Consider the following 18,618-nt stretch of genomic DNA (forward strand, 5'->3'; position numbering starts at 1 on the left):
ACTGTCCAGAGGAGGAAAAAATCCCCATAAACATTGCTGTCCATTTTAGGAACTGTCCAGAGCAGCATATGTTTATGGGGATTTTTTCCTCCTCTGGACAGTTCCTAAAATGGACAGCAGAGGTCAGCAGAGAGCACTGTGGTCATGACATCAGAGGAAATGCAGTTCTTTTTTGGATTTCTCTTTAGTATACAGCCCCTAGAAAGTACTGGAAGGATTAAGATTTTTTTAATAGAAGTGATTTACAAATCTGTTTAACTTTCTGGCACCAGTTGATTTAAAAAAAAAAAATTAAAAAAAAGTTTTCCATGGGAGTACCCCTTTAACAAGTTGGGTTATAGAGGAAAGCAGCGTGTAGACCTCCAATCCATGCCCGTCTGGCACAGTCGGCACAATAAAGAAGAGTATTGGCTCCAAAGGCTGAGACTCGGCAATTCACAGAAAATATACATTGATAGTATGGCCCAGTAACTAGAGATGAGTGAACTTACAGTAAATTCGATTAGTCACGAACTTCTCGGCTCGGCAGTTGATGCCTTTTCCTGCATACATTAGTTCAGCTTTCAGGTGCTCCCGTGGGCTGGAAAAGGTGGATACAGTCCTAGAAGACTCTTTCCTAGGAATGTATCCACCTTTTCCAGCCCACCGGAGCACCTGAGAGCTGAACTAATTTACGCAGGATAAGTCATCAACTGCCGAGCCGAGAAGTTCGTGACGAATCGAATTTACTGTAAGTTCGCTCATCTCTACCGGTAACCAAAAGACTGGTCATTTCCATATAAATGAAGCATAAAAAAGGCGAAATATGGCAGCAGAGTTGAAGGCCCAAATGTAAAATGGCAAGAGAAAAAAAAAAATTTATAAAAGGAAGAAGAAAGTCATCAAATGATTGTCTAGTCCTAAAATCTATAGTTATGGTTTATAAAATGTCCTGTGTTCAGTTCCAATAAAGCTGGTATTGAAGTAATAGCGACATTAAATCTTCACTGCCCACCATCCAGGAAAAAGAAAGGCTGCACAGCGTGTGGCTGAGGTATAGTGGTATCAAGTAATTGTCCAGTAAAGTTCATCATTGCACTGACACATCTGTCTACACCGTCTACTTGTAGAAAGAAAAAAAAGAATACACAAAAATATGTCAAATAAATAAAATAAAAAAAAAAAAAGGATAACAAAATTCACAGATGGGATCGAATCGTTCTTCCAATATGGCTTTTTTCCCCCCTTTGTACGTCCATTACAATACAAAAAAGTGGTTATGAAATCAGAAATTAAAAAAATTGATTTAATTGGTGAGAAATAATTTTAGAAAGCATTTTGACACAAGGCTCCTTACAATAAGCTGTACTGTTCTAAGATACATCCGTGACTTTTTTTTTTGGAACCCATACAGTAGTGTTTTCCAAACAGTGTGCCTTCAGCTGTTGCAAAACTACAACTCCCAGCATGCTGGGAGTTGTAATTTTGCAACAGATGGAGATGCACTGCTTGGAAAACACTGCCTTAAAGGGGTATTCCAGGCAAAAACTTTTTTTTATATATCAACTGGCTCCGGAAAGTTAAACAGATTTGTAAATTACTTCCATTAAAAAATCTTAATCCTTCCAATAGTTATTCGCTTCTGAAGTTTTCTGTCTAACTGCTCAATGATGATGTCATGTCCCGGGAGCTGTGCATGATGGGAGAATATCCCCATAGGAACTGGACAGCTCCCGGGACGTGAGTCATCAGAAAGCAGTTAGACAGAAAACAGCAACTCAACTTCAGAAGCTAATAACTAGAGATGAGCGAACTTACAGCGATTCGTCACGAACTTCTCGGCTCTGCAGTTTATTACTTATCCTGCATAAATTAGTTCAGCCTTCAGGTGCTCCGGTGGACTGGAAAAGGTGGATACATTCCTAGAAAAGAGTCTCCTAGGACTGTATCCTCCTTTTCCAGCCCACCAGAGCACCGGAAAGCTGAACTAATTTATGCAGGATAAGGCATCAACTGCCGAGCCGAGAAGTTTGTAACGAATCGAATGTACTGTAAGTTCGCTCATCTCTACTAATAACTATTGGAAGGATTAAGATTTTTTAATAGAAGTAATTTACAAATCTGTTTAACTTTCCGCAGCCAGTTGATATATATATAAAAAAAATTTTTTGCCTGGAATACCCCTTTAAGCAATAAAAACCGTTACAGTGCTTACCAAAACCATTAAAATGCAGAAAAACGCTAAGGCAGTCGTGTTTACCCCTAAATTTATTTTTGCTTTCCTTTTCGGGTGAATTTTTGCAACTTTTATCATAAGACCAGGTGCAATACATATGCATTGGTTTTTATAGATACTTTGGCTGCAAGTCTATGTCTGACCGTAGGCCTGATGAGCCCGACCTGAAGCAATCCTAGGGATCTATAATGCCTTCCCTTCCGGATCAGAAAAAAATGCTGCTTCTTTCTTGCAAAAACAGCGCCACCCCCATCCATAGGTTGTATCTGGTTTAGCAGCTCGGCTCCACTTAAGTGAATGGGGCAGAGCTGCAATATTACTGCCGACCTGTGGAAAAGAGTAGTGCTGTTTTTTTTGTTTATTTTTTTTTTTTTTACAAAAGCAGCAGCCTTTTTCTAATTTTGGACAACCCCTTTAATGGAACTAAGAAGTACCATATACAACCCGAGGGTCAGCGCTGTTTTTTTGGAAGAAATCGCCTGTTTTATTTAAATTTTTTTTTATCCTAGATAACCCCCTTTAATTCTTCCTCCTATACACCTGTAATGCAAATCTGTAGCTTTCGGTGGTTGCACACACAGGGTTTGTGTTTTTGGTCTGTTGACATATAAATGCATTAACTTGTATGTGTGTGTGTATATGTATATATATTATATAATATATTCTATATAATTTTTATATTAATATATTTTTTATTTGATGTTTTTTATATTAATATTTTTTTATTTTATATTAATATAAAATAAAAAAATATTATCTAAACAAAATAAAAAATATATTTTTTTATATATTCTATATATTTTTATAATATATTTTTTATTTTACGTTTTTTACATTAATATATTTTTTTATATTAATATAAAATAAAAAATATATTCATATAAAAATATATAGAATATATAAAAAAATATTTTTATTTTGTTTTTTATATTAATATATTTTATATTAATATATACTAAAAATATAAATATATATTAATATAAAAAATATATTAATATAAAAAAATATATATTAATATAAAAATATATATTCATACAAATATATATTTAAATCACAGTATCTGTAAAGTTGCCTTATTATGCCAAGTGCATTGACGTTACAATAGGGGACATCCCCTATATAAGGCTCTATGAACAGCTAGTGCTTGCTATAGTGGCACTGCAACATAGCCAAGGATCAGCCTTCTAATGGAGATACTCTATAGTGACCGCATTGAAGAGTGCGTCTTCTATAAATATGCTTTTTAATTCATCTTTCTGTAACACGCAACAATCCCAGGATCTGATGTAGCACAGTGCTGTTGCACAACTACAACTCTCATAATCCCTAGACAGTCAAGGCATGCTGGAAGTTGTAGTTTTGCAACAGCTGGAGACACCCTGGTTGGGGAAACACTGCTCTAGCAACAGAATGATGGGGGTTAGTGGTGTCTGCCATGCAGACAAATTCTACACTTTCAATAAAATTCTTTAAAGCCAAATGTAAAATGCTTTCTTGATGGATTCCAACATGGTGGTTTATTAAAAATACATAGCTGTCAGGACATACATGGGAAAAAAAGCCATTTCATCATACAACCTGGTATCAACATCTATGAGACTTTGGCCAGTTAGATTCACATTTGTAGACAGCCATGTAATCACGACATATTGCATTTACGGATATCGACATGCAATGCTGCTTTGTACATAGCTGAAGCGGTAACCATTTTCCCTTTTCTTAAATAACGGAATTTATCCTTTTATAGGTGCAAACTCAGCAAAAACCCAGACTAATCCAGCAAACCCGGGACGTGGAGCAGGATGGACGCACATTCATTACCTACTGTCCTTCCCCTCTGACGATACCTTTTTTTCTATGTTTAAAAGATGCGGAAAGGTAAGGGCACAAATTCAAGTATTAAATGAAACAAGGCGTATTAAAAACCATTTCAGCTATTAAAAAAAGGCACGTTTTAATGTAATAAAAAAAAAAAAAAGAAAAAAAAGGGGAAAAAAAAAAAAGGAGTAAAAATGATCCCGCAACTGGTGCCAGTGGCCACGCTAGAGCTGTTCTCGTGGAGTGTGGTTGGTGAAGTCCCTGATGGAAGCTCTCGCTATTAAGCTCTGGTCAATGCTGGAGTTTACCGGGGTTTCAGTTTGTGCTTCCGGATGTAAAATACAAGCTTAAGAAAGCTTTAGGAAGGCAAAAGAAGTCTTAAGAATATCTCCAGATGGCAACAGTGGCAGTGAGAACACCAGCTAGGAAGACCCCGACGGTTTGCCAGGTAGGAGTGCCAAAGTAAGACAGAAGTCCCTCCTGTGGAAAGAGGCAAAAAAATGATTGATTACAGGAAATATATTTTAATAATATTATATATTATAGATGGACAGAGCGAGAGAACAATGGCGCAGCACTCCAAAATTGCAAAAAAAAAAGTGTAAAATGTATTCCTTCATGTCAAAGTTTAAGCGACATTTCAGCTCCCCAATGGACTTTTTTCATAGAAAAATGAAAGAAAAAAAGCTTGAAAAAAATGCTCCATTGGGGAGCTGAAACGTTGCTTAAACTTTGACATGAAGGAATACATTTTACACTTTTTTTTTGCATTTTTGGAGTGCTGCGCCATTGTTCTCTATTACATGAACTTTGAGTTGGGGCGCTGGCACCGGGCATCTAATGGTGAAGTAGTACTGCATTGTTTTTGAATAATATTATTATATAATATAATTCAAAAACAATGCAGTACTACTTCACCATATATACACATATATACACATACATTTATGTGTGTATGCATGTGTATATTATATATACACACACACAAAATATATATTATATACACACACACATATATATATACACATATATACATATATACATACATATACATACACATACATACATATACACACACACACACACACATTATTATTACATTAACAATACACTACAAGCTGCTACACCCGGTTTTAACAACCAGAAGAGCTGAATGTGGGTGAGGCTAAGCTACTGTGATGTGACCAACATTTCCAAAGAAGCTCCAGCATACCAAGAACTGCTCTCGACACACTATTGTCTTACACCATATAAGGCTATGTTCACATGGCGTAACATTTGTGGAATGACAATGGCCACTCAAAAAAAAAATAAAAAAAAAAAAAATATATACTAATTTGCATGTCCTGCCGGTGCTAGGACCACTCAGATGGGCTGTCTCCATAGACAGATTCATGTTCTTTTTTGCTGCGGACACCGAAACCGAAATTTAGACTGAGGAATTATCTATTGTGGAAATTCTGCTGTGTGCAGCAGAATCCTATTAAAAAAACCAACGATCAGACATTTTATCCCCTATCCTTTGGATAGGGGATAAGATGTCTTGGGGCCGAAGTACCCCTTTAAAGGGTACCTTTCATCAAAAAAAAAACTTTTGATATATTATAAATTAATGTATGCAGAATAACTTTCCAATAGCATGTTATTAAAATAATATGCTTCTATCTATTTAATTTTCCACTTTGAATAAATGACCACTAGGAGTCTCCCTACCAGTCTTTTTTTTTTTTTTTTTTTTTATAGATTTCAGACTCATGCTTGAGTCCTAAATCTCAGACTGCAGCCGGGACACAGACAAACTCCCTGGCAGGGAGCAGTGCTGAGTTTGTCTGTGTCCCGGCTGCAGTCTAAGATTTAGGACTCCAGCATGAGTCTGAAATCTATAAAAAAAAGGACTGGTAGGGAGACCCCTATTGGTCATTTTTTCAAAGTGGAAAATTAAATAGAAAGAAGCATATTATTATAATAACATGCTATTGGAAAGTTATTCTGCATACATTAATCTATAATATATCAAAAGTTTTTTTGATGAAAGGTACCCTTTAATACTTGCTGCCTTGAAATCTATAATGTCTTGTGAACCCTAAAACTTTTCCGTGTACTTATTACAAAGGCACATTCATTTGAAAATAAACTCAGCTCACCCATCCTCCTTGATCCCGTATCCACTGGACCACATGGTCTCTAAGGTACTCCAAAGTCCAGTCTATGATTGTGCGGATCATTTGTGGAACATGTGAATACAGTGCCTACAGGAGACAGACAATCAGCTCAAAACAACAAAGAAAACAGATAATTGTAAAGGCGAATAATATCACCTCATAGATCATTTTACATGTATCCTACATCATACATTTGTTGAAGATGTGAGGGACTTTAATACGGTGTGGTTTTCGACATGAACGTGGAGGCATCCTGGAAGGACCACAAATCGAATACATTCAGGCAAGAAACGTACAGATCGGTTCAGTGCATAGTTCTAGATTTTGTTCGGTTTCACCAATGCAGAAGTGTTGGACTTAAAGGGGTACTCTAGTGACAAAAAAAAATAAAAAAAATAAACAATTTTTTAAATCAACTGGTGCCAGTACGTTAAAACAGATTTGTATATTACTTCTACTTAAAAATATTAATCCTTCCAGTACTTAGCTGCTGCATACTACAGAGGAAGTTCTTTTCTGTTTAAATTTCTTTCCAGTCTGACCACAGTGCTCTCTGCTGACACCTCTGTCCATTTCAGGAACTGTCCAGAGCAGGAGACGTTTGCTCCTGCTCTGGACAGATCCTGACGTGGACAGAGGTGTCAGCAGAGAGCACTGTGGTCAGACCAAAGGAAATTCTAAAATAAAAAGAACTTCCTCTGGAACATATAGCAGCTGATAAGTACTGAAAGGATTAAGATTTTTTATATAAAAGTAATTTACAAACTTTCTGGCACCAGTTGATTAAAAAAAATTTTTTTTTTACCACTGGAGTACCCCTTTAAGTTATTTGTTCCTTTTCATGGCATATGGCAGTGTTTCCAAACCAAGGTGCCTCCAGCTGTTGCAAAACTACAACCCCCAGCATGCCCGGACAGCCTTCGGCTGTCCGGGCATGCTGGAAGTTGTAGTTTTGCAACAGCTGGAGGCACACTAGTTGGGAAAAACTGCCATACAAATATACACTTTACAAACTAATATCACCAAAGACGCTAAGATGGAATAAAATACTGGTCTCGACAAAATGTTGTTATCTATATCTATTGTACACTAAGATTTCTTCCGAATACACTGGAACAGAAGTGTGAGTGTTTTGTAAAACAACCTGCGTAATGCAGAGAGGCGGCTGGTTTTCCATAGGGAACGCGTCGCAGCTCTCTGCTGTGGTTCCAAGAGTAGAGTCCAGAGAAACAGAACCCACTCTATGCCCCTTCTCACTATATCCTGCTCAGAGCTGCAGACCGTACCAGTATATGTAGAATTTGTTTTATCTTCCTATTGCACTAGTAGTGGGGTTACCCGCATTCCAACTGCGGAAGCAGCACTCACCCCAGTTTTATATGCCTCCATTTTTCTGAGATTAGGGGAAACCTAGAATGGAAGAATGCTTGGAAAAGCCAAATTTGACCATGGTCCCTATATATGCGCTGACACTAAAAGGGCGCCAAGATAAAGCCGCAATGGACCCAGAAGATCATTTAGCTATATCAATTCTTCTTTAACCACTAGAAGGCGCCCGAATACAGTTTCAATGGTCACAGGAGAACTTTGATCTTAACATCCTCATATAGTCACTAGAGGGCGCCCAAACAAAGCTTTAACCCCCTTATGGACCGAGCGGTTTTCTGTTTTTTTTCACTTGTTTTTTCCTCCTTACCTTTTTTTTTTTTTTTTTTAAATCATAACCCTTTCAATTTTGCATCTAAAAATCCATATGATGGCTTATTTTTTGTGCCACCAATTCTACTTTGTAATGGCACAAAAATGTCATTTTACCCAAAAAATCTACGGTGAAAAAAAAAAAATATATATTAAAAAAATTATAATAATTATAATAATCATTGTGCCACAAAATTGAAGAACGCCATTTTGTAAATTTTGGGGCTTGTGTTTCTACGCAGTAAATTTTTTGCTAAAAATGACACCTCTTTATTGTGTAGGTCCATACGAATAAAAAGATACCCTACTTATATTTGTTTGATTTTGTCTTACTTCTGGAAACTAGCATTAAAGGGGTAGTCCAGTAGTGAAAAACATATCCCCTATCCTAAGGATAGAGGATAAGTTTGAGATCGCGGGGGGTCCGACCGCTGGGGCTCACTGCGATTTCTCTGTACGGGGCCCCGGCCAGATAGCGGGTGTCGACCACCACACGAAGCGGCAGCCGACACGCCCCCTCAATACATCTCTATGGCAGAGCCGGAGATTGCGGAAGGCAGCGCTTCGGCTCTGCCATAGAGTTGTATTGAGGGGGCGTGTCGGCCGCCGCTTCATGCGCTGGTCAACACGCCCCCTTCCCGCAGGCTGCCAGGGCCCCGTACAGGAGATCGCGGGTGGCCAAGCTATCAGCTAGGAGAAAGGTATCATTTGTTTTATGTCCCTATCAGCTATGTGTCCATGTCTGCAACTCGGCATTACAGTGACCCCCCGACCTACGATGGCCCCGACATACGATCATTTCAACATGCGATGGCCTCTCAGAGGCCATCGCATGTTGAAGGCAGCATCAACATACAATGCTTTTGTATGTCGGGGCCATCGCATAAACGGCTATTCGGCAGCGCAGACTGCTTCAGCTGCCACTGGAGAGCAGTTTCCGGTGCCCCGTGTGGTCCGCTGACAATCACTTACCTGTCCTCGGGGCTCCGAAGCGTCCTCTTGGGGATCCCTTGCATTGTCGGCGCTCTCCATCGTCGTCATCACATCACTGCGCATGCCGTCCCGTCATCCAATAGGAGCGGCGTGCGTAGCGACGTGATGGCGGCGACGTGAGAGCGAGGATGCCGGGGAAGCAGAGGCTTTGCCGGAGCGTCGGGGGACACCTCGGGGACAGTGATGGAAGGCGACATCAGGGGAGGCGGTAACACATGAGTATAACCTCCAATACCAGTGGTCTTCAACCTGCGGACCTCCAGATGTTGCAAAACTACAAGTCCCAGCATGGCCGGACAGCCGTTGGCTGTCCGGGCATGCTGGGTGTTGTAGTTTTGCAACATCTGGAGGTCCGCAGGTTGAAGACCACTTTCCTATACTTTACATTGCACGGATCCCTCAACATACGATGGTTTCAACAAACGATGGTCCATTTGCAACGGATTACCATCGTATGTTGAGGGATCACTGTATTTCATAAAATAAATAAAGACATAATATAGAGCTGACAGATTCCCTTCAGCTAATAAAATAGTGTAGCAGGGAACTTCAATGTACGCAGTATATTTCTCCATAAACTAGCACATTATTCTAAGCATTTGCATCTTAAAACATATCAGCTTACTTTAAGAACCAGCTTGCAGGCAAAATAAAAGAGGGCTACCACACGTCCCCAGTTGAAGTTGCCATCTGCAAACATTTCAGTAGCTACTTGTAAGAAGACTTCCTTAGGAGGGTTGCCATGGACCTGTTCAATCATCCTACCAGGAAGGAGAGACAAGTATGTCAGAAACAGTATACAGGTAGTAAGACGTGCAGAGTACATCGGAGACAGCGACAGATTTATAAGGAGCATAATGAATGTGAGGAAGGCTGAATGACCGCTCTAGCACTAATATACCACTCAAGCGACAACATTATGGGGGACGTGCCCTGACACAGGAGATGGTGTTGCCAGAAAGATTCGTAGTCGAGGCACAGAAGGGTACCAACAATTTTATCCACGTCTGTAGGTAACACAGGAATGTCGTGTGAGAATTCTGGCCCAATGCAAGGAGGGGGCAAACTGGTCAACACTGGAACATTATCTACCGGAACCGGCTAAAAGATGTGTGGGTGTTACCAGTGTATTGTTACAGCCACTATGACGACCAGAAAACAATCACGTTTTATATACATATATGTGGGTAAGGTGCTTCTCTCCTTATTCATTGGTCAGGGTCTGTGTGTACAGTGGTCCCTCAACATATGATATTAGAGGGTTCCAGGAGAACCATCATATGTTGAAACCATCATATGTCGAGTACATATGTCTATGTAAAAATGGTAATTGGTTCTGGGGCCTCGGAACCATTGTATGTTGAATACATATCTCTATGGGAAACTGCTAATTGGTTCTGGGATGACCATTGTATGTGGAGTGTATGGGGAGTGTTTAACAAACCAGGGTGCCTCCAGCTGTTGCACAACTACAACTCCCAGCATGCATGTACAGCCATTGACTTTCTGGGCATGCTGGGAGTTATAGTTTTGCAACAGCTGGAGGCACACTGATAGGGAAACATTGATGTATGGGGTGTATAGTGTGTATATGTATTGTATGTGACATCGCATACAGTACTGTACAGTTCTTTAAATACCTTCAGGGGGGACAGAATGTCCTCCATTACCATCCTGCCGACTACAGCTCTATAGGAAAGGAAGGGGAGGGCAGCCAGCAGCTCATTGGATGCCTGCAGCAAGATGCTGCAGGCTATTGGCTATGGCTGCACTGGGGGGGCGGGGCTTACACGGAGCTCACAGTGGAAGCCTGTATGAGTTAGCAGGACAGCATGTGAGTAACAGGAGGCAGAACGGGGCACATTAAACAACTATCTGTCAGTTGCTGAAGTTGTCAGCGCTGTCAGATAGCTGTTTGTACGATGGCCCCCGACACACAGCAGCATCATATGTCGAGGCTGCCTTCAACATACGATGGGCTCTGAGAGGCCATCATATGTTGAAATGATCATATGTCGAGGCCATCATAAGTCGAGGGGGTCACTGTATATGTGTGTGTGTGTATGTGTATGTGTATGTGTGTGTGTGTATGTGTATGTGTGTATGTGTGTGTGTGTGTGTGTATGTGTGTGTGTGTGTGTGTATGTGTGTGTGTATGTGTGTGTGTATGTGTGTGTGTATGTGTGTGTGTATGTGTGTGTGTATGTGTGTGTGTGTGTGTGTGTGTGTGTATGTGTGTGTGTATGTGTGTGTGTATGTGTGTGTGTATGTGTGTGTGTGTGTATGTGTGTGTGTATGTGTGTGTGTGTGTATGTGTGTGTGTATGTGTGTGTATGTGTGTGTGTGTATGTGTGTGTGTGTGTGTGTGTGTATGTGTGTGTGTGTGTATGTGTGTGTGTATGTGTGTGTGTGTGTATGTGTGTGTGTGTGTGTGTGTATGTGTGTGTGTATGTATGTGTGTGTGTGTGTATGTGTGTGTGTATGTGTGTGTGTATGTGTGTGTGTATGTGTGTGTGTGTATGTGCGCGCACGTGTATGTGCGCGCACGTGTATGTGCGTGCGCGTATATGTGCGCGCGCATGTGTATGTATGTGTACACGTGTGTGTACACGTGTGTGTACATCAGTCAGGGTCTATGTATGTATGTATGTATGTATGTATGTATGTATGTATGTGTACACACACACACTACACATACATTACATTACATACATACATACATACACACTGGCACCCCTGAACTTTTTCAAGAAAAGGAAGCATTTCTCACAGAAAATGATTGCAGTAACACATGTTTTGCTATACACATTTATTCCCTTTGTGTGTATTGGAACTAAACAAAAAAAAGGGAAGGGAAGGGAAAAAATGTAAATTGGACATCATGTCACGCCAAACTCCAAAAAATGGTCTGGAAAAAATTCTTGGCCTATGATTGGTCTAGTACAAACCACAATCACCCGTCACACCCTGCACATTTGCATTTCTTAATGACATATTTAATAGCCAAGTCCCTAAATAATAAAATGGACTGTTCAGCATAAAAAAGGTGGGACAGGGGGCACGAGGGTAAATTTTTACAAATTATTTTATCTCAGATTCCGTCCATGAACTTCGTATGGTATTTTTTTTTGGTATTGCAGAACAGCCCTTTTCCTTGAATTGCAATCTTATTGAGAGATCCCTCCATAGCTGTGTATAAAAGATTTCTCAATCAAATGGTCACGGTGAGGAGAAGTCGTATGGGAACGCCTCAGTGACCATTTTTAAACTAGGATTTCTTTGACACACTGCAGCATGTCAAAGAACCATAGACAGGTATATTAAAGGGGTACTCCGGTGAAATTTTTAAATTTTTTTTTTAAATCAACTGGTGCCAGAAAGTTAAACAGATTTGTAAATTACCTCTATCAAAAAATCTTAATCCTTCCTGTACTTATTAACTGCTGAATACTACAGAGGAAATTCTTTTCTTTTTGGAACACAGAGCTCTCTGCTGACATCACGAGCACAGTGCTCTCTGCTGACATCTCTGTCCATTTTAGGAACTGTCCAGGGTAAGAGGAAATCCCCATAGCAAACATATGCTGCTCTGGACATTTCCTAAAATGGACAGAGATGTCAGCAGAGAGCACTGTGCTCGTGATGTCAGCAGAGAGCTCTGTGTTCAAAAAAGAAAATCATTTCTCTGTAGTATTCAGCAGCTAATAAGTACAGGAAGGATTAATATTTTTTTAATAGAAGTAATTTACAAATCTGTTTAACTTTCTGGCACTAGTTGATTTAAAAAAAAAAAAAAAATAAAGTTTTTCACCAGAGAACCCCTTTAAGTGTGTGCCACAGATTCAGCATAAAACCCATAGGGGCCACTAGAACTGTTCTAGCTTCAGTGCTGACTAAACAGAACATACTTGTATAGATTATAGCAGTGTTTTCCAAACAGTGTGCCTCCAGCTGTTGCAAAAGTACAACCCCCAGAGTGCCCGGACAGCCTTTGGCTGTCCGGGCACGCTGGGGGTTGTACTTTCGCAACAGCTGGTGGCACACTGTTTGGAAAACACTGGATTATAGTAAAAACCCGCAAGGGTTAAGTCCATACCTTTGCAGCTCCATGTTCCCGTCCAACTCGTCTCCTATTTTTCGGAGGCATTCACAAAGTCTTTTTGTGGAAGGATTCCCCTGCAGCTGTTCCGTTCCGCCCAGCTCTGGAACTCCTGCAGTATCCGGAGTGAACTGCGGTGCACACGATCCACTATGAACCTGGCGAGGAAGAGGACATTCCGCATAAAGACAGGACAAAATGTAATCATGAGCTGCGCATGGCAAACGCTATATGAACCCTCTAACTTATAAGTACTCACCCGTGCAGTAGGACACTGCCAGTCTGCATGATCTGTTCTGTTGATACCCCTGCAAAAAAAGAAAATTGAAAAAAATATTTAAAAAAATTGATGCCAAAATTATACATTATATTTAAAATATAAAATTCATATATTCATTCATATTATATACACACATATATATATATATATATACACACACATATATATTATATACACACACATATATTATATATATATTATTATTTTTTATTACAAACACCCACACTTTTTTCCCGCACACTTGAAAATCAAAACAAATAAATCACAAAATATGGTACGAGCACCGAATAGTTACATGTAATTGTACACAAGGCCCAAAGATCATAAAAAGGAGGAAGTGGACAAATAACCACATCCAGATTGGGCGTGCTACCCCCGTTCCTCACCAGACATTTTCAGATTTGTAGTACATGCAGATTTGCAGCTATAAAGCATCTTGTGTCATTCAAACAAATTTTGTGCCATTTTTTCCGTAATACATATAGGGGTGTGAGGAGGGGGAGGGGGGTTGGTCGTTAATGTAAACAAACAAAAAATTTAATAAGTCGAATTTTTATTTATTTTTTTATTAATAGTACAGTGATGCAAAACATTTTTTTTTTTTTTAAGAGGTGTCCCTTTAGTTACAGTTATATAGGGAGTGTATAAAGTGGTGAGCTAGGGGCATAGTTTGGGACATTTACTTTTTTTTTATAGTTACATTGAAAATATGCATACATTATAATTAATAAATCTCTCTCTCTCTCTCCATATACATATATATATACACATATACATATACATACATATATATATATATATATATATATATATATATATATATATACACATACATACACATATATATATATATATATATATATATATATATATATATATATATATATTTTATACATACACAAACAAACATACAGACAGATAGACACATCCCCCACCAGTAGTAATCCGCAGGGGTGTGGAATTTCCATCGCCCGAGACATGCAGTTCCGAGCGCCGGTCAGGTGAATTTTTCCGGCCCTTTGCCCGGCTTCGGGCAAGCAGGGCCGGACCTGACAAGCGCGGCTGTTCTCAGCAGTCTGTATGGAGCGGGCTACTGACTCCTGCCCACTCCATACTCTGCAGTCCTCAGTAGCCGGGGCCGCCGCCAATAGCCAGCATGTGATCGCCGCGGCTGGCTATTAACCCTTTAGATCACCACTGACAGCGGCGTCTAAAGGGACATGTGAATGCTCCCTGGTGGGCTAGTAGGGTGGATCGCTGCCGCCGGATAATATGTTATTGAAAAATGAAAAGGTATCATTACAGTAGTTCGTTATGTCTATTATACGGCTAGGAGGAAAAAACCTAAAAGGGAATAAAAGCGAAAATTGGCCCGGACAAGTGGATCGTCATGAGCGACAATAGATTTTGCTCTGTTTTAGTCCCGTGGACAAGTAGACATATCCCCTTCAGCAGTAATCACATTTAGCACCCACCTCATATCCCCTTCAGCAGTAATCACATTTAGCACCCACCTCATATCCCCTTCAGTAGTAATCACATTTAGCCCCCACCTCTCTACCCTCTATTAGTTATCACATTCAGCACCCACATCTTAGGTGCCCACCCCACCCTCACCCCAAAAGTAATCACTAGTGCTAAGCGAATCTACATTAAATTCGGTCTATCCCGAAGGTTCGGCCATTGAATTCTTTACTCTGTATAAATGTGTTCAATTTCCAAGTGCTTGGGTGCCTGGAAATTATGGATGCAGACCGAGGAGACCCAAGATTGTCATCCTGGACTTTTCCAAGCGTTTGGACCACTTTGAAGACAGGACGAAATTTTTGCAGACCAAAGATATCAATGTCAGTATTGCCAGGTTCTGATTTAGCCAAACTTACTGCAAATTCATTCAACTAGAAATCACATTCAGCACTTACCGCTCATCCCCTCCTGTAGTAATCATATTCAGCACCCACATCTCAACCCCTCTATTAGTAATTATTTTTAGGGCTAACATCTCAGTCAGATCCCAGCAGTAATGACTTTAATGCATCTCATACTCCCACCTCCAAGCAGTCTTTAGGCATCTCATATACACCCCAGCAGAGACCTTTCCCCAAGCCATAATCTTCTGAACATGTATCTGCACACGCAGCAATTCATTTCCACCAACCTCTTCCTCCTAGGCAGTAACCTTCCAATGCACATGTATGGCTCAAGCAACAGTAAACAAAGCACTTGCCAACCCAACAAGGCTGATTCCATTAGACAGATCACAGGCTCCTTCATGGAGTGAAGTGTCCTGAATACTGGGAGATAACTAGCAGACATACCTAGCATGCGGCACGTCTGCTGTAGAGATGCAGGTACAATTTTTTTTTTTACATCATATTAACTGGGAGAATGCTGCGCAAACAAATTACAGTTGCGATTTAGCAGAATAAAAATAAAATAAAAAAAGCAATGTTGCAAGTTGCAGTCGCATGTTACTTTAGATCAATTGCTGTGTGTGACCAAAAGGTCAGTCAAACTTAGATTTTATGCGACTGTTGCGTTACGGTCAAATGATATTGCACCATGACTACAGATAGTGATTTACTTTTTGCTGTGTAGGCTTAACCATAGTCTAGTAAAAGTTGTTCTTCCAAGTGTTCCGATTTCCCAACGTAGTCTAGAACAAGATTCTAGAGCAGGCATAGGCAACCGTCGGCACTGCAGATGTTTTGGACTACATCTCCCATGATGCTCTTACAGCCAAAATGCTACAAAAGCATCATGGGAGATTTAGTCCAAAACATCTGCCTATACCTGCTCTAGACTGTGTCCAAATGTCCATGTCTTCTACGGGTAATAGGAACACAGAGAGCAAGAATGACTTACAAGACTAAATGCATCAATGGCTAATTCGTTAGATTTAGGTTTGGCCAATCTTATTGTAGATTGGCTTAAAGGGGCACTCCACTGCTCAGCGTTGAACAAACTGTCCCGAATGCTGGAGCCGGGAGCTTGTGACGCCATAGCGCTGCCCCCTCATGACATCACACCCCACCCCCCTCAATGCAAGTCTATGGGAGGGGGCGTGACAGCGTCACGCCCCCTCCCATAGACTTGCATTGAGGGGGCGGGGTGTGACATCATGGCGTCGGCTCCAGCATTCGGAACAGTTTGTTCCAAACGCTGAGCAGCGAGTACCCCTTTAACCAGTTCTTAAGACCTATCCACAGGATATGCCACAAAGGCCTCTTAGGAGGGGTTCAAGAGGTTAGACCACTACAGGAAGTGTCAGTCTGGCCACCTATTGTATCAGTCGAAAGGTGGCCATGCCAGCACATAGCTCTCCACTTATGTCTATGGGAATGACAGAATGAGCCGAGTCCCTATATCACAGATTAATAAGTATAAATAAATATATGGGGGGGGGGGGGGAGAATTTTACACAACTGCTCAAGATGCGATCAGACTATTTTTCTCCACTACTAACCAAGGACAAGAACCAACAAAACAAAAGGCAGATGGTGGTTGCTCGGCTGACTTTCCTGTGTGAGTCACCTTCCCATTTCTGTATGTTGACGTAGAGACGTTGTCTCCAAGACCACAGACTGCTCCTTTACCTGGTCCTGACGGCTGACCCTCCTCCAGCGGAGATATCTACAACAACACCGAGATCAAGTTACAGAAATATCAAGTAGAAGAAGGATGCTAACTTGGCTGCAAGGGGAGGTTGTACTTTTACATTATATAGACCTCACCGTGAACCACACAAAGGAGGAGGAGCCAAAGGGGGAGGAGCCAAAGGGGGAGATTTATCAAAACCTGTGCAGAGGACAAGTTGGTCAGTTGCCCATAGCAACCAGATCGCTTCTTTCATTTTCACAGGCTTTTCAAAAATGAAAGCAGCAAGCTGGTTGGTTGCTATGGGCAACTGGCCAACCTTTCCGTTCAGTGGGTGTTATGTGGTCGAAACCTTTGTCCGACAGAAAAGTGGTCCCAGAATGAGGCTAATGCAGAACTATATGTTCGAGTAGAGCCTGCAACATGCGTGTCAATCCCCACCCCCACCCCGGCTCCCGCAACGTGCGTGTCCAATCCCCACCCCACCCCGGCTCCCGCAACGTGCGTGTCCAATCCCCACCCCCACCCCGGCTCCCGCAACGTGCGTGTCCAATCCCCACCCCCACCCCGGCTCCCGCAACGTGCGTGTCCAATCCCCACCCCCACCCCGGCTCCGCAACGTGCGTGTCCAATCCCCACCCCCACCCCGGCTCCAGCAACGTGCGTGTCCAATCCCACCCCGGCTCCCGCAACGTGCGTGTCCAATCCCCACCCGGCTCCCGCAACGTGCGTGTCCAATCCCCACCCCGACCCCGGCTCTCGCAACGTGCGTGTCCAATCCCCCCCCCACCCCGGCTCTCGCAACGTGCGTGTCCAACCCCCCCCCCCCCACCCCGGCTCTCGCAACGTGCGTGTCCAATCCCCCCCCCCCACCCCGGCTCTCGCAACGTGCGTGTCCAACCCCCCCCCCCCACCCCGGCTCTCGCAACGTGCGTGTCCAATCCCCCCCCCACCCCGGCTCTCGCAACGTGCGTGTCCAATCCCCCCCCCCACCCGGCTCTCGCAACGTGCGTGTCCAATCCCCCCCCCCACCCCGGCTCTCGCAACGTGCGTGTCCAATCCCCCCCCCCACCCCGGCTCTCGCAACGTGCGTGTCCAATCCCCCCCCCCACCCCGGCTCTCGCAACGTGCGTGTCCAATCCCCCCCACCCCGGCTCTCGCAACGTGCGTGTCCAATCCCCCCCCACCCCGGCTCTCGCAACGTGCGTGTCCAATCCCCCCCCCACCCCGGCTCTCGCAACGTGCGTGTCCAATCCCCCCCCCCACCCCGGCTCTCGCAACGTGCGTGTCCAATCCCCCCCCAACCCGGCTCTCGCAACGTGCGTGTCCAATCCCCCCCCCACCCGGCTCTCGCAACGTGCGTGTCCAATCCCCCCCCCACCCCGGCTCTCGCAACGTGCGTGTCCAATCCCCCCCCCCCCCCGGCTCTCGCAACGTGCGTGTCCAATCCCCCCCCCCCCCCCGCTCTCGCAACGTGCGTGTCCAATCCCCCCCCCCCCCCGCTCTCGCAACGTGCGTGTCCAATCCCCCCCCCACCCCGGCTCTCGCAACGTGCGTGTCCAATCCCCCCCCCCCGGGCAACGTGCGTGTCCAATCCCCCCCCCCTGTGCAACGTGCGTGTCCAATCCCCCCCCCCCGCCAACGTGCGTGTCCAATCCCCCCCCCCCTGGGCAACGTGCGTGTCCAATCCCTCCCCCCTGGCAAACCGTGCGTGTCATCCCCACCCCTGGCAACGTGCGTGTCCAATCCCCCCCCC

The 18,618-nt window shown here is 42.8% G+C and overlaps 1 protein-coding gene across 1 annotated transcript in view; it reads right to left on the bottom strand.

Moving 5' to 3' along the window:
• Positions 1-3,292: 3,292 nt before the first annotated feature.
• LOC130293587 (apoptosis regulator BAX-like) overlaps positions 3,293-18,618 on the bottom strand; it is a 17,317-nt gene continuing 1,991 nt past the window's right edge. Inside the window, 6 exon segments of the mRNA XM_056542439.1 lie at positions 3,293-4,513; positions 6,178-6,282; positions 9,512-9,647; positions 12,983-13,112; positions 13,115-13,143; positions 13,245-13,293. Of these exon segments, the coding sequence (XP_056398414.1) occupies positions 4,412-4,513; positions 6,178-6,282; positions 9,512-9,647; positions 12,983-13,112; positions 13,115-13,143; positions 13,245-13,293 (551 nt within the window). The 3' untranslated portion in view covers positions 3,293-4,411.

Source organism: Hyla sarda, chromosome 10 (genome assembly GCF_029499605.1).
Source record: "Hyla sarda isolate aHylSar1 chromosome 10, aHylSar1.hap1, whole genome shotgun sequence".
Lineage (NCBI taxonomy): Eukaryota > Metazoa > Chordata > Amphibia > Anura > Hylidae > Hyla > Hyla sarda.